This window comes from Sinocyclocheilus rhinocerous, unplaced genomic scaffold (genome assembly GCF_001515625.1).
Source record: "Sinocyclocheilus rhinocerous isolate Xijiao unplaced genomic scaffold, SAMN03320098_v1.1 scaffold72, whole genome shotgun sequence".
NCBI classification, from domain to species: domain Eukaryota; kingdom Metazoa; phylum Chordata; class Actinopteri; order Cypriniformes; family Cyprinidae; genus Sinocyclocheilus; species Sinocyclocheilus rhinocerous.
In genome coordinates this window covers 3,331,790-3,347,985 of record NW_015628351.1, presented here as the reverse complement: position 1 = coordinate 3,347,985, position 16,196 = coordinate 3,331,790, and the positions used below count along the sequence as shown (strand labels likewise).

The following is a 16,196-nucleotide window of genomic DNA, read 5'->3' as shown; positions in this document are numbered from 1 at the left end:
TTTTTTTATGACACACATACAAACCACACTCTGACATCCATACCAACACACCCACACAATTATAGCTGCATTATTTATCCAATTGGCTCTATAATATGCAGAAGCAGAAAACAGGAATAAAGTGAGTATTTGCTTTACAGGCCAAACCTGAAAAAATGGCACCATCTGGTAAAAGTAGTAAAAAATAAAATTTTAAAGCCTTGCCAACAGCATGAAAGCCTATTAACAAAAATGGCATCATTTTACAGTTAAATGTCACTGCGATTAAAAATAGCAGTTTTAATGGGTTTCAATGGGGACATTTTTGTCCTTAAGGTCCTGAGAGAAACCATTTTTTGTACCTAGTGCAAAACAGATTTATTAAAGGAAATTGTAAAAGTGAAATAGTAAAATTCCAATAAAAATACACATCTGTGCCAAAATGTATGCAGTTGGCAATAACACAGGCAAAATTATAAAAAAAAACTAAACTGAAAAGGACAAAAATGTCCAAAAGGTCGCACAAGGGTTAAATATAACGGTTCTTTTTTGACATTGATGGTTCCATGATGGACCTTTAACATCCATAGAAAAATTTAATTGCACAATAGGTTCATTATAGTAGAAAAAGGTGTTCTTCACACAAGTTCTTCATAATGATTCTTTAAAGAACTTTTCATGGAAAGGTTCTTTGAAGAACCAAAAATGGTTCTTCTGTGTCCTGTGAAAACCTCCTTTTGAAACTTTATGTTTTAGGAGTGTACCTTTGATTACCTTTGTTAAATGTAATCTTTACCAAATATAAAAATCAATTTTTCATACTGTAAACTGAAATGCTGTCATGCCTAAATTCGCTTTGTAACTGATTTTGATTCTCTGTTAGACAAAAAAAAAAATTCAGTTATCAGTAATGACATGGGAATCGGCCTATTAGTAATGGGCATAACTTTATTATTGGTTCATTCCTAGTCCAATCCTGCTCCTGGAGGGCCACCTTCCTGCACAGATCAGCTTCAACCTACCTGACTAGAAGTGTAAAGATTCTGCAGACCTTATTTAAAAGAGGTTGACCGATGGTGGATTTTACTGATAACAATAACTTGGATTGCACTGGCCGATTACTGATTAATCTACCTCACCTCAAGTTTATAAAATGGATAGCCTACTGAATAAAAACAAACACAACACTCCAAAAATAGTGCTAAACTTTATTATAGAAAATAAAAAAGTACTAAACCATGAAAATGTACTGTACTTTTTACATATAAATAGATTTCATTTATACCTTATTCATTCATGTTAGTTCATAGTGCATTAACTAATGTTAACAGATACAACTTTAAAATCGAAAAATGTATTAGTAAATGTTGTAACTTTGTTGGCTAATGAATGCATAAAAATGACCAGCTGGATGAAATCTAATATAAACAGATAGTAACAATAGTCACATTAAACATTTGGGTTGGACTTTCTCAGCCGGTTGACCTCTATTAATTAGCTAGTTCAGGTGCGTTTAATTAAGGTTGTAGCTGAACTCTGCAGAACTTTAGCCCTACATGAGTAGGACTGGATGGCACTTATTCAGTCTCCTGTGCTTCCTTTCAGGCCTGCTGTTGGTGTGCACGCTCTCGCTCTTCTCCTAATGGAGTTACAACCCGGTGCCGATGGACCCCAGATTCTCACAGCAGATGCTCTGTACCAGTTGGGTCGTGTTGAGGAGGCTTATCGTCTTCTTCTGAACATTGAGCACACAGCCCCACGGCCACCGATTCTCGCACGCCTTGCAATACTGCAGCTGCATCGAGGCTTCCTCTATGATGCCTATCAGGTGCCAGATTATATTTCTCTTACAGTTCACCTTCGTTAAATCGCATAAAAAATGCATCTATGATAAAATAGCCTATATTAATTTTCGTCTTCACAGTAAGTAATCTCTCTGTTGTCTTACAGCTACTGAAGAAGCTGATCAATTCAGGAGACACTAGCTGTCTGCGGCCCCTTCTATCTGTAGCATCTTTACAAGACCGAGCCCTTCTAGAAAAACACTGTCACACTGCTTCCAAGCGTATACTGTGTGGCCAACAAGCAGAAAGTGCAATAAGGGAAGCTGTGGCCTATTTGTCCATTGCCATTATGGCTTCAGGTAATGAGAGCATGTTGTTTTCAGACACATACAGTACAGTAATATATAAATTTACATTACTAAATATTTATGATTATCATAGTCAAATGTAGAGGGAAAAGTGTAAATGCTAACAGGAAATCACACCATTGTTTCTATCTAATTGACACAGTTTCTATGGAAAAATACAGCCGTTTCCTTTTTTAGTTCTGCAAATTTCAGATACTTGCTTCAGCTATTGATCTTGATTTTATATTTCATATAACTCATATGATCAACTTAATATAAATTATGTTAGAAAGAGCACTGCTGTTTTATATTTCCTAACAAGTTAACTGATTATTCTTTAGGTGGTGGAGCAATAGATTCCCTGCTGGAGAGAGCAAGATGTTATGCTCTGCTGGGCCAATGGAAGACAGCTATCTTTGACTTCACTGCAATCCTTAAAGAGCACCCAGACCATGTGCAGGCTTTGTGTGGAAGAGGATTCACTTATCTGATGCTGAACCAGCAGAAGGTGTGGTAGCAAAAACAAAGACCTCCACCTATAGGAGCCACCTCATTTGATCAAAACATGTTTTTGCAGGTGGTTTCATAATGCAGTAAAACATGACAAAAAGGTTAATGCATAGATAACATGAAATGACAATAAACAAACTTTTACAGCATTTAATAGTCTTGGTTAAGTGTTAACTTCATACACATTTCCAATAAATTTTCCTTTTAATTTGTAAAGTAACATAAATGAAACTTTTAACATCAGTGGCTGATATAACAGACACTCAAAGTAATCTTTTCCCATATGCTTGTAAGCTGACACTATAATATCAATAATTCATCAGGAATGCACACTGGACATACTGGTTGCCCTTCAGTGTGGAGCTGAGGAGGTCACTCAGAGCATGCTGTCGCTTAAAGACAAAGCACGAAAACTCGTCAGTGAATGGTTGGGTCAGCACTGTCGCAGCAGCCTGTCAGAGACTCTGTCGGCCAACCCTGTACCCTGCCGCGAGGAGCTCCTTCGAGAGGCCTTTTTGATTGGTGGAGCGCTAATGAACACTGACTGCAGGGAACCCAGGTGGCACCTCCTGTACATAGATACACTACTTGCCAAAGGTAGGGAACAGTATAAAGCATGTAGGAGTCAAGTATGTGGGCCATGTCTATGTAAAAGATAACTTTTATGTTTGTGAAGGTGAAGTGAATGCTGCAGGTGCACACCTGAAGCAGGTGTTTGGTCAAGAGCCTCGAGATGCCGCAGCTAAGGCCAGGTGGGGTGTTGTGAAGGCCTGGCAGCAGAACTACAAAGTGGCAGCCAACTATCTGAGTGTGGTGTCTGAGAAAGAACCAGCAAATCTAGACTTTCTAATCACTCTTCTGCAGTCGGCTCAAAGAAAACGCCTGGCACAGGTACTTTTTTTTTTTTGATTATATATTAATGTAGGGATTCAAGGTATACATTTATTTATGACTATGAGTTCAATGGTAGATGTGATTGATTTGTTAAGTTTTTTTTATCCATTCACAGCCCTAGTACAATTGCTGTTCTTCTATTTTCTTTTGTATTGATTTTTCCCTATTACTCAAATCTACAGTGGCTAATAAAGCGAATTTGTGCTTCCAGGCAGCTTCTCAGCAGGCCAGCAGTGTTTCTGAAAGTGGTCAGTGGGAGCAGGCTTTAGCTCTCCTTACACTAGCAGTGCGAGCGGTCAATGAGATGAAGCTTCAGTACCTCAGGCAGCGTGCAGCCTGTCTGGCCCACCTGGGGCTCCACGAGAGGGCGGTGTCTGATCTGAATAAGGTCATCCAGGGCCACAGTGCAGATGGCAGAGAGGAGCAAAGGGTTTGGGCAGAGGACCATTGCCGCAGAGGCCGTAGTTTGTTGTTGTGTTCTCATGAAGAGTCTGGGTTACAGGACTTTTCTCAAGCCCTGGACCTGCACGAGGAACAGGCTCTGCTGTGTGTGGAGGCTGGTCTGGGAACACAACGCCTTGCCGAAATGTTTCTGCGCTTTGCCCTGCAGAACTATGGGCAACAGAAACTCGACAAAGCTTGGCTTCTGACAGAGACTGGGCTTAAAGTGGACAGTGGCCATGTAGAACTGCGCAGACTGAGGGCTAGAATAAAACGAGAAGTCTCTGGTCCATGTATTGTAAACTAGAGATGAAACATACATAAGATTAGATGATGACAAAATGGTTTATGTCTTTATGGTTTATATTTATTTATGGTTAATCAGGCAAACATAATGGCAAGAATTTCTAATCATAAATTTTCAAATATTTCTGTAAGTTAATGTGTTGCACAAGCCTCTTACAATTGATCGTTATGTAATAGTAATTTTTTTTATTACTTTTTTGTTTTGTTATCTATAAGTTTTGTCAAATTTAACATTTGAAGTAGTCTTGTTTGACATGTACACTACTGTTCAAATGGGGTCAGTAAGTTTGTTTTGTTTTGTTTTATCAATGTTTTCAACACTGATATTTTTTTAAGACATTTTTCTTTAGCACCAAAACAGCATATTATAGTTATTTCTGAAGGGTCATGTGACACTTAAGACTGGAGTTATGACTGCTGAAAATTCAGCTTTTCCATCACAAAAATAAATTACATTTTAAAATATATTAAAATAGAAAATGGCTATATAATATTACTGTTTTACTTTATTATATATTTTTTTTATATTTGCAGCTTTGGTGAGCATAAGAAACTTCTTTCAAAAACAAGAAAAACGGTCCTGAAATTTTGAATGGTAGTGTATGTTTAGATATTTTTGTTTTGTTTGTAAAATGTTTCTCTTTGAATGTAGATGCAATTATGCTACTTAACAACTATGAAGTTGTTGTCATAAATTATATAATCTTGTAAAGATTGTAGTATAGTTATTAATTATAAGAATGTTCCATAATATAAGACATGAAAGAAGTTGTCATAATTGAAAGTGTTTGAAAATCATTATAGTCAAAGTCTTTGTTGTGTTTATTGAAACAAAATTATGTCCAGAAACTACTTTGCAAGACATTTAACCCATGGTCATGGCAAACACTGTTTCTATTAGACACAGGTATAAATCTAGATAAATGTAAAGTGTGCAATGCAAGCATAATGACATAAAGTGCACATAATATACATGACTGTTCAAAGGTTTGGGGTCAGTGATTTTTTTTTATGTTTTTGAAAGAAGTCTCACCAATGCTGCATTTATTTGATCAAAAATACAGTAAAAACAGAAATATAGTGAAATTGTATAAAGTAAATGTTTACTATTTTAATATATTTTTAAATATTTTTAAAATGCATTCCTATGATAGCAAAGCTGAATTTGATGATATTTAGTATTGTTCAGTAGACTGATGGGCTGCTGAAAAAGCTTCAGTCTTCTTGTTTTTGTTAGGATGTTCATAAGACTTCTCTCAGTCCTCAAAGACAAAGACTTCTCAAGTAATTGTCACTTTCTTTCTTGTGCTTCTCAGAAAAGAATCCACACCACAATAGTCTGTCACCTCTCTGTACATTTTCTAGAACGATGAGCCCTCCATCACCTTGTTGTTAGCAAGCTTTATGATGTGGCTGCAAAGGTGACACTTGTGGGTGAGTTGTGTAATGTTGAGAGCTGAAAAAACAAATCCAATGTATGACAGGCGTAAAAAATAAGCATTCAGTTTTTGTTACATTTTTGCACCTTTTGAGTGTGTGCGTGTGTGTGTGTTAATTAAATTTAATTAAATGAAAAAAGTTATACATCACTATTCACTACAGATTAAATTCTTGAAGTTGTATTAATAACACGAGTCCACAAGAGGGAGAACTGCCATACTCTTAGGCAGGGGTGTCAAACTCAGTTAAGAGATGATTTAAAAGAAGATAACGTAGGGGATAATCTGATGGATAAAGGCAAAGAGTTCCAGAGTGTAGGACCAAGAACTGAAAAAGCTCTGTTCCCTTTAGATTTTAAACGAGATTTTGGGACAATCAATAACTTCTGAGAAGACGATCTAAGCGTTCTCACAGGAGAATGCAGGGTGGCCACTCATGACCGCACCCCAACCGGTGAGGGATGCGTCCGTCGCTAGCGTTACGCGGCGACAAGGAGCTCCCAGCACCGGGCCCTGAGCCAAGAACCAAGGTTTCCTCCACATGTCCAAGGCACGTAGGCATTGCCGCGTGACCTCGATCATGCGAAGCGGGTTTCCCCTGAGGGAGACCCCTTGATCTTGAGCCACCACTGTAGGGGTCTCATGTACAGCAGGCCAAGAGGTATCACGTTGGACGCAGCTGCCATCAGACCCAGCAGTCTCTGAAACTGCTTGACAGTGAGTGACCGGCCTTCTCTGACTCTCGCGACTGCGGTGAGGAACGACTCGCGCTCTTTGGCCATTGTGGGCAACCAATAATAGCGTTGCTGATCAGTGTTTCTACTATCGATACATATCCCCTTTTAAACCAGCGCATGAACTCACAATGATCTCAGATAACTCAATCCAGCCATATTAATCATCAACAACAGGTGTGCTCGAAGAACCTAATTAGCCAGATAATGATTAGCTGGATCATATCATCTCGGATGTGTATTTTGATCTCTGATGTAATAAGCGATGTACGAAGAACGGATCCCTTGTGTTGTTATGGACTGGAACGCAGCTGTGATGTATTAAATGCTTACAATTTTGCATTTGAGACAATTGAGATTCCGTAGCAGTAGCGCTAGGAATGTTGGGAATTGTTTTGGGCGCGAGTTGGGCGGAAGTCGAAAAAGCAGTAAAGTGGTGGCTGGAAGACAAACGTGCCGTCTCACGTGTATTCTTTTTAGTGGATACATCAGAAAAATTGACTACGAGGATAAAAGTTTTATTCAAATTATGGTGCTTATTGGAAATATAAGCGAGTTTGTCCCGAAAGCAGAGTCGTGGTCGGCTTATATTGAACGGCTGTAGCAGTTCTTTGAGGCGAACGACATAAGCCAGGAGAAGCAGGTTGCAACTCTGTTGAGTGTGATGGGAGCAACTACCTACGGTTTACTGAGGAACTTGGTACAACCAGAGAAGCCGAAAGATAAGTCTTACAAAGACATTGTGGACACTTTAAAGAATCATTCTGAGCCAAAGCCTTTGCTGATTGCGGAATGATTCCGTTTTAATCATTGCGATCAAAGAGCTGATGAGACTGTGACAGAATATGTTGCTGAGCTAAAACAGTGCGCTGTGAGTTGTGAATTCGGAGCAACGCTGGACGAGGCATTGCGCGACTGGTTCGTGAGTGGAATCCGCAACGAAGCCTGCCAACGAGGACTGTTGTCAGAATCTAATATGACGTTTGCACGTGCGTTTGAGATCGCATTGAGTATGGAGACGGCGGAGAAAGACACGCAGCAGCTGAGAGGGAATGACTCGCGCTCAGGAGTGGTTCATAAAATGGACGCGCGTGCAGTGCGGCATTCCGATCAGAGAGGGAAGAAGTGCTATAGGTGTCACAGCAAAGATCATAGCCCTTATAACTGTGGGAAAACTGTCCACATCAAAAGAGCTTGCAGAGGAAAAATGGAAGCTGGAAAAAGTAACCGTTATGCTGAGAAAAACACTAAGTATGTGGAGGCAGAGAAAGCTGAGTTGCCCATGTTTTCGCTGTTAAGTGATGAGAACGGCAAAAAGTCATTCACAGACATTTAAAGTAAATGTCAAATAAATTATGATGGAAATTGACACGGGCGCTGCCGTGAGTATCATATCTGAGAAACTATTCCAAGCTGCGTTCTCAGAAGAGCCACTAGAGGTCGCAGGAGTCAAGCTTAAAACGTACACTGGAGAGATTATGCCTGTGTTGGGACAGTTTCAAGCTAATGTGAGCTACGAAAAACAAAGTGAACTGCTAACCTTAATAGTAGTAAAAGGGGAGGGGCCAGCTCTGTGTGGCAGAAATTGGCTACAAAAGCTCAGCTTAAATTGGAAAAAAATTAAACATGTCAGTCAAATGGATCAAACAAAGTCTCTTGAAGAAGTGCTGGATTCATGCTCGGAGGTGTTCAAAGATGAACTAGGCACACTCCGTGGGCTTAAGGCAAAAATACTGGTGAATCCTGAAAGTCCTCCACGCTTTTGTAAATCTCGGCCACTGCCTTTTTCTATGAACGCCCAAGTTGACACGGAACTGGACCGGCTGGAGAAGGAATAATCACGCCTGTAAAACACAGTGAATGGGCAGCACCCATTGTGCCGTTGATAAAAAAGGACAAAACCATAAGACTGTGTGGGGACTATAAATTAACCTTTGTTGACTTTGTTCGGAGAGCATAAGAGTCTACCCACCATGGCAGCGGCCAGGATTCAAAGATGGGCAATCATCCTTTCAGCTTATGACTACCATATTGAATACTGTCCCTCAGAGAAACACAGTAATGCAGATGGCCTTTCACGTGTTCCCCTTCCTGTCACGACTGATGGGGGCACAGCTGCCTTGTCAGAGTACATTCATGCACTAATAGCTGAGCACTTCAAACAAGCTCCTTTGAATGCGGACCAGGTCGCAAGTATAACACGCCGAGACAAGGTGTTATCCAAAGTTCTGAAATATGTCATGGAGGGTTGGCCAATGGATGTGGATGAAAGTTTGAAAGCTTACCATTCACGCAGATATGAACTGTCTGCAGAGAGAGGATCAAAATGGCATCCTGCATTCAACGAGTGCTCCAGGTCATCCTGCTACCAATGGCTTTGCAGAAAGGTATGTGCAGACATTTAAAAGCGGAATAAAGAAACTTGCACATTTGACAATGGACTTGGAAGATAAGAGACTGTTTGCAGCATACGGACTTCCGGAGCACATTGTCACAGACAATGGAACACAATTTACATCTGAGGAGTTCAAAACCTTTATGCAGCAAAATGGCATCCTGCATTCAACGAGTGCCCCAGGTCATCTTGCTACCAACGCCCTTGCAGAAAGGTATGTGCAGACATTTAAAAGCGGAATAAAGAAACTCACACATTTGACTATGGACTTGGAAGATAAGATCTCTCTTTTCCTCATGCAGTATCGCACTACTCCAAACTGCACTACAGGCCAATCGCCAGCAGATCTTTTTCTTAACAGACATGTGCGCACTCGCCTGGACTTTGTTCATCCAGATGTCACTGTCACTGTTCGCAGGAAGCAATACCTGAAAAAGTTCTATCATGACCACCGGGCTGTGGAGAGGTCTTTTTCTGAAAAGGATGCAATGTACCTCCGTAACACCACAGGAGGAGGGAACAAATGGGTTCCAGGTGTGATAGTAAAGCAAACCGGACCAGTGTCTTACAAGGTTCAGGGACGAGATTCAGATGTCAAGTTCAGGAGGCATGGCGACCAGTTGAGACCCCGGGTTGTAGAGGATGAGCTTGTTAAAGAGACTGATTGCTCAGGGGTTGACACTTTGATTCAACCCTGCACACCAGAAGAGGAAAAACAAGCAGTTCCTGAGCCTTTCCGAGAGGACAGTGGGGGGGTTACAGGGGTTGCTCAGAGTCCACGTCGCTCATCCAGAATTAGAAAACCACCAAAACGCTATGACTTGTAATACATAAAAAAAAGAGAAACCCTTGGATAGCACTCCAGTATAGGACTGTTATGGTCATATATATATGCAATGCTTATTTTGTTCTGTGATGTTGTTGTTTAAAAAAAGAAAAGAAAAAAAAAGTAACAGTTATGTTGTTGGTTCAGACAGTTAAGTTGTGTGTTGCCATGTCTAGATTTCTATTAGGGTGAAGCTGAAGGTACCTTTGTTTAAAAAGGGGGGTAATGTGATGTATTAAATGCTTAAAATTTAGCATTTGAGACAATTGAGATTCCGTAGCAGTAGCGCTAGGAATGTTGGGAATTGTTTTGGGCGCGAGTTGGGCGGAAGTCGAAAAAGCAGTAAAGTGCTGGCTGGAAGACAAATGACGTGACATCAGTAAATTATGGTATGTTCGTTTCTAGCCTTGCTCTTGCGTAATTTGAACGCCATCGTTCAAACGTAAACAAGGAAGTAACTAATACACTGTGAATGAGCCGAGCGCTCCGTTTTACGTCTGTTCATACTGTATATGTTGCCTACTCACGAGTGAAGTTTGTATTTATACACGTAATCAAGCACTTACAGGATCCTAACCGTTTTCAGGATCAAGAACTCCGATTTGTTATTGTGTTGTTAAAGCGCACTGGGATTTCGTTATAAGGTAACACCTGAGAACACATGACACCCTCATTTATTTTTTTCATACAATATCACACAGCGTTTGACCTGTTTACAAAAGAAAGTTCACTTTAATGTCTTTAGATGAACACAGTATATTGTTTGACACTGCAAAGATTTGGTTTATCGTCAATGGCATGCTTAAAAATGGCTTAAAATTTACTGCATTCTGGTAACCAGTATCTAACCCATCACAGAGTAACACTGACCTAAAGGCACACCTATAAAGCAAAGTCTCAACCTTACAGATCTTCAGTCTGTTTTGCATGGTAATATGTCAAATGCTATGTAAGATATAGCTCAAATGTATATCTAGTATTTATTGATAATTTGGTTGTAGGAAGAAGGAAACTTTAAAATATTATTTAAAATTGAAGTCTGCGTGTTGTTAAATCAGCAGGGATCCGCTATAATGTCATCACCTGTGGATGTTATCGTGGTTGGAGCTGGTAACAGAGGAGAAAACTATTCTGGTTATGCTGTGTATGTGGTTTCCATGTGTGTTTGGTCAATGTTCACATGATAGAGTTCTGTTGATCAGTATGGTGTGCTTAGCTATTTTTTTACTGGTTATTGAATGGCATACTTGCACTTTAAGTTGTCTGCTTTGAATGGGTTCAGTGTCCAACCGTTTTATTGTTCTTCAGGACCCTGCTGTGGCTTTAGCTAAGAAAGGCTACCATGTACCGCTGGAAAAACCAATGGCTGTAAGTGTTTGCCGTAAGGCTCCATAACATGATGCTTTTTGTTGGGCTCTGTTAATTGATTCAAAAGCACTTTAAAATGCAGTTCATGCATGCATGATTTATAGGCTCCTCTTCTATTATGAGCACATTTTTCATTTCTGAATTAAAATGTAAACATTTTTAAGGGCAAAAAAGGTATAAAAACTGTCAGCTGTCCTGATATCGTCATGAAGAAAACAAAAAAACTCAGAATTCGCAGAATTAACTTCTTGGGGAAAAAAATCCTTGAGTAGTTTTTTTTCACAGTCATTTATTATTATTTCTTAAATTTTTTTTATTTATGTTATTTAAATACTTAAAAATATTTGTTATATAGTCAGGTCATTATGCTTTGCAAATTCTGATTAAATATTACAACCGCAACAGCTAGTACAGTAAATTCCTACTACAACATTGTGAATATCATTAACAGCAACAGCATGTAGCCTGCTTCAACTCAGTATTGAAATGTTGAATATGAATATTGAATGAAATGAATATTATCAATAGCAGCAGTAGCAGAAGTTTTGTTGCGTTGGCCGTATCTCACTGGCCGCATACATTGCAGACAGCTTTAACTTAGTATTGAAATGTTAGTGAATATTATCATAGCAGCAGTAGCAGAAGTTTTGTTGCATTGGCCGTGTCACACTGCATACATTGTGGACAGCTTTACCTATCGTAACGGGTCTATTGACTTTGTCATGTTGTGCCACTTGCGTCTGGCGTAGACACCGTGTTAAAGTAAAATAGGCATTCGCCTAGCTACTTATATGCCTAATTAATGGAGCTCTCTGCAGTTCAGTCTCTTGTGCAGTAGCAGCAGTTTGCATAGGCATTCAGTCATCGAGATTTTCCTCAGCAGCAGCATGCACAGCATTTCTATGTCAGACAACTGCATTTAAATAAAGTCACTGTAGTGGTCTTGCTCAAGACCATCTTGGAATGAGCCATGCATTTAGCAATGATGTGTTTATAATGCAAACATTATTGTTCTTAATATACAATATAAATATTTTAAATTATCAAAATAAATGAGCAGCTGCTTTTGAGGCAGAATTAGTCCTGGGCATATGACACCACAACTACAGGGTGTACAGTGATTTATTCTTTCGCCAAATATTTTGTTAGCTTATTAATAAGTTAAAGGTGAGTATTTCCATTGCAGTAACATTGATGAACTTTAATTTTTTTTTAAATTACAACTCTTGAATGACAAATTTAAAACTATTTGCTCAGGCCGCCCGAGCCGGAGTCAGATGGTTGCTGGGGATTACTTCATCTATCAGCCTACACAGTGTGATACCTTTTTGTTAATGACACACATAGTGAGCGTTTCTAGTTTGAGCTATTGGCTCAGACACACATAGTTATTTAGGCCATTAGTTAAATAAACCTAAGGGTACAGCACCCAGGTTCACATTGTTAAGCCACTAGTTAAAGCCACTAGTTTAAGCTATGTGGTCAACCGATCAGGTATACACAGCAATAGTTCACTAGCGTTAAGCCATTCGGAAAAACCGGCTCAGGCTCACATAGATAGTAACCACACAGTCTCACGGTTCTCTGGAGCAGCAGCAGTACATATGTCTTGGCAATAGATCTGCTTGTTCTGCGGGGTTTTATCTTTTATATTTCTTCTGCCTTATAGGGATGATTTTAAACATATTATTGTATAGCAGCAGCATACATATTTAATTGTTTTGTTTTCTTCTTCCAGCTTTGTTGGGGGGTTATTTTATATGCTATTTGTGCAGCAGCAGTCTGTCTTAAATACTCACGGCACCGTATCGCTGTATGCATTGGCAGTAGCAAGTTCCTGTACTCGCTTGCAGCAGCAGCAATAATCTACAACTACAGCAATAACCAACAGCAGCAGCAGCAGCATAGCATCTATTCCGGCAAGACCAAATACATTAACATTGTCATATCCATCCATCACCATGCTAAAATCTTCCGAGAGTTGTCATGATTGAACTATATGAAACCACCATGAATACAAAGTATAACTAGATTTTTCCTCTTCACTCTCATGACCTACAGACATAGTATTTTCCATGATTTGTGTATGATTTTATTACTAAATAAAATAAATATTACATTGTATTATGCTTTCTAAGGTTACAGAGGGGGACTGCACAGAGATTGTAGAGGCTTGCATTCAGATGTTCTCATGTTCTCCGATACGACCCGGTCATCCACAGAATTAAAGTAGTTACACTTTCCTTTAAGTCTTAGTAAAGATCTATAGTAAGTCTCAAGCAGAAAAGAAGATTTTTTTTTCAACAATTCAGGGGCTGATTTACAGTGGAGTGATTGGCGATGTCATCCACATTCAACATCTGGAACCGGTAGGATGTGTTTAATGTGTTTGCGGTGTGCGTGTAATGCGTGTCTCTCTGTGTTGTGTCAGCACTGTCTTCTCTAATAGGTGGGGTTCTATCATTTTGCTCACTCCTTTGTCAGAGGAAACTGGAGAAACGAGGCGGAAAGCTCTTTTGCTCTGCTAGGCTTATGCTGACATGATTTGGATCTGATTCATCACTGGGCTGGTGGACGAAGGTACAATAAATCTAACATAACCTGTGCACATGTAGCGAAGCTAAACTGATATTAGTCTTTTAGGAATTAATAGAAAGAGTGCTTCTTTTATTAGTGTGTTTAGACTGATTGCACAGGACGGTCAAGTTTAACCTCATTGGATGATGATGTGATGCTGATATTATAATTATATTGGGCCACTAATATGGAAGGGGCTCTCAAGTTTCAGTTTTTTAAGACTTCTTTCTTCAAATATACATCCATATTTTTTTTTCAAAATTCTTCAATATTCATAAAGTTTTAAGGTAGATCTTAAAGTTAAATAATATTTTTAGGTATACATTTTATTTTGCAGGTGCATCAAAGTTTCGTCATTTGGTTCCCTTAGCCACTTCACAAAAGAGAATAAGGTTGTTATTAATATTATTCTGTTTTTTTTAATTAAATGAAAAATGCTATTGTGAGATCTAATAAAAAATGTATTTCACAGTTTTCCTAGCCAGAAAATGCTGCAGATTGCTTTTTAGACTGTCCTGTAGAGGGGGATTGTGCATACTCTGCAAAGAAAATCTATTTGGATTGAGTCAAAAGAGTAATGTATTCATGTACACTACAGTTCACATGTTTGGGGTCAGCAAGATTTTTTCTTTTTTAAAAGTAATACTTTTATTCAGCCGAGATAAAGACTTTTATGTTAGGAAAGATTTCTATTTCAAATAAAATGTTTTCAACATTGATAATAATAAGTGTTTCTTGAGCATCAAATCAGCATATTAGAATGATTTCTGAAAGATCATGTGACACTGAAGACTGGAGTAAAGGCTGCTGAAAATTCAGCTTTGCCATCATAGGAATAAATTACATTTTAAAATATATTCAAATAGAAAACAGTTATTTTAAATTGTCATGATATTTTACAGTATTTATGATCAAATAAATGCATCCTTGGTGAGCATAAAATACTTTTTTTTTTAAACATAACCCCATAATTTTGTAAAAGTGACACATTACTTTCTTTACTCTGCTTAATGAAGTTTGTAATCATATGATGTAGCACAAAACTAACATATTTTTTTTATGGAGGAAATTTTATTCATAAATCAGGGTGGTGTTGAATCTCCTGTATACTTGCCACTCAGATAATCAGTGATGATGTTCCCTTTACATTTGTCAACAAAGTAGAATATATTTTTTTGGTTTTGATTTGTTGATTTGTAGTGAACATGGAATTTGAAGGAGGCTTGACTGCTGCTTTCACCATAGTAGCATTTACAGAGGAAATATGTGAACGCAAAACCTCTACCCATGGTAGTAAGGTGGGACATCATGTTCATTTGTGTCAACATTTCAGCTCTTTGATGACCGTAAAGGGGTTTATCATCATTTGCTCATTCTCTCACAAGGGGGAACTGTCCTACAATGGATATGAGATCAAAGTGTTCGACTTCCTTACTAATAAGACCACAAAACACACCGCAGATATGAGAGTTCCAGGTAATTTTAGTAAAGGCTGTCATGGGTCTGCAGATTATCACCTTATCAACTCCATTGCAGCTGTGAATGTAAAACGATGGATCTGGAAGATAGTTTTCTCTATTTGCTGAATAATCTGAGTAATTTCATCACTCCCACTTCTCTTTTCCTCAATATAGCATAAGGACCCAACTCTGATTAGGTCTAGTCCTAAGGAGACATTAGCCAGTTATAAACTAGTGTTTGTGGCTGAATGTTCCCGTTTGGAAAACAGAGTTGTTTTCTGTGAGGACCCGCGGAATGGAGGAAGCAGATGAATAAAAAAATGTACTTGTCTATGGATTAACTGGATATCACCATGAATATAGCCCTAGATGCTGGAATGGCGAAGAAAGTAAATAAATTAATAATTCATGTCTTTTTTATTCAGATGAATTATAAAACAATAAATGTTCAATCACATTTCTTGTGTTTAATGTAACTTAAAGATGTGTACCCATGTAATCAAATGAATTATGTGGAATTATTATCTAAATAAAAATCATCATATTATGGGTCTTTTGTTTAGGTTTAATAATATTTTTTTTTTTATTATTTTAGGAGCCTTCCAGACTTTGAGAAGAAATTATGTATTTTACTGAATCAATGTCAATTAACATTGCATTACTTGAAGTATCCTCTGCAGTGAATGGGTGCCGTCAGAATGAGAGTCCAAACAGCTGATAAAAACATCACAATAATCCACAAGTAATCCATATGACTCCAGCTGACCAGTTAACATCCGGTGACTCGAAAAGCTACATGTTTGTAAAAAAAAACTTCTGGCCAAAATACTAGTCCATAACCCATAATAACATTTCCTCCAGTGAAAAAGTCCATCCACTGCTGTCCTATCACGTCAAAATCTGCTGACATATTTGGATTAAGACTGTTCTGGACTGTTTTCACTGTTTTGGAGTTGTTCATATTTCCCTCCTGATTCAGATGAGATTACTTTTTCACTGCAGAAAGCAATATGGATAAAGGACTTATTTTTTAGCAACAGAAGCAATGGTTTAAATTAAAATGTATTTTTTGGGTGAACTATTCCTTTAAGTAGGTTGACTGCATATACTCAGAAGCCTACGTTTTTATAAAAGAA

General features: G+C 38.4%; 1 protein-coding gene and 2 pseudogenes across 1 annotated transcript in view; all 3 read left to right on the top strand.

The window, feature by feature from the left end:
- LOC107737580 (tetratricopeptide repeat protein 34-like) overlaps positions 1-4,337 on the top strand; it is a 6,867-nt gene extending 2,530 nt beyond the window's left edge. Inside the window, exons 2-7 of the mRNA XM_016549120.1 lie at positions 1,585-1,807; positions 1,930-2,122; positions 2,452-2,618; positions 2,944-3,217; positions 3,297-3,511; positions 3,726-4,337. Coding sequence (XP_016404606.1) covers positions 1,585-1,807; positions 1,930-2,122; positions 2,452-2,618; positions 2,944-3,217; positions 3,297-3,511; positions 3,726-4,262 — 1,609 coding nt within the window. The 3' untranslated portion in view covers positions 4,263-4,337. The remainder of the gene's footprint in view (positions 1-1,584; positions 1,808-1,929; positions 2,123-2,451; positions 2,619-2,943; positions 3,218-3,296; positions 3,512-3,725) is intronic.
- Positions 4,338-7,792: 3,455 nt separating this feature from the next.
- On the top strand, positions 7,793-8,394 carry LOC107737681 (uncharacterized protein K02A2.6-like; annotated as a pseudogene).
- Positions 8,395-10,728: 2,334 nt separating this feature from the next.
- LOC107737680 (uncharacterized) lies at positions 10,729-15,420 on the top strand (annotated as a pseudogene).
- Positions 15,421-16,196: the final 776 nt, after the last annotated feature.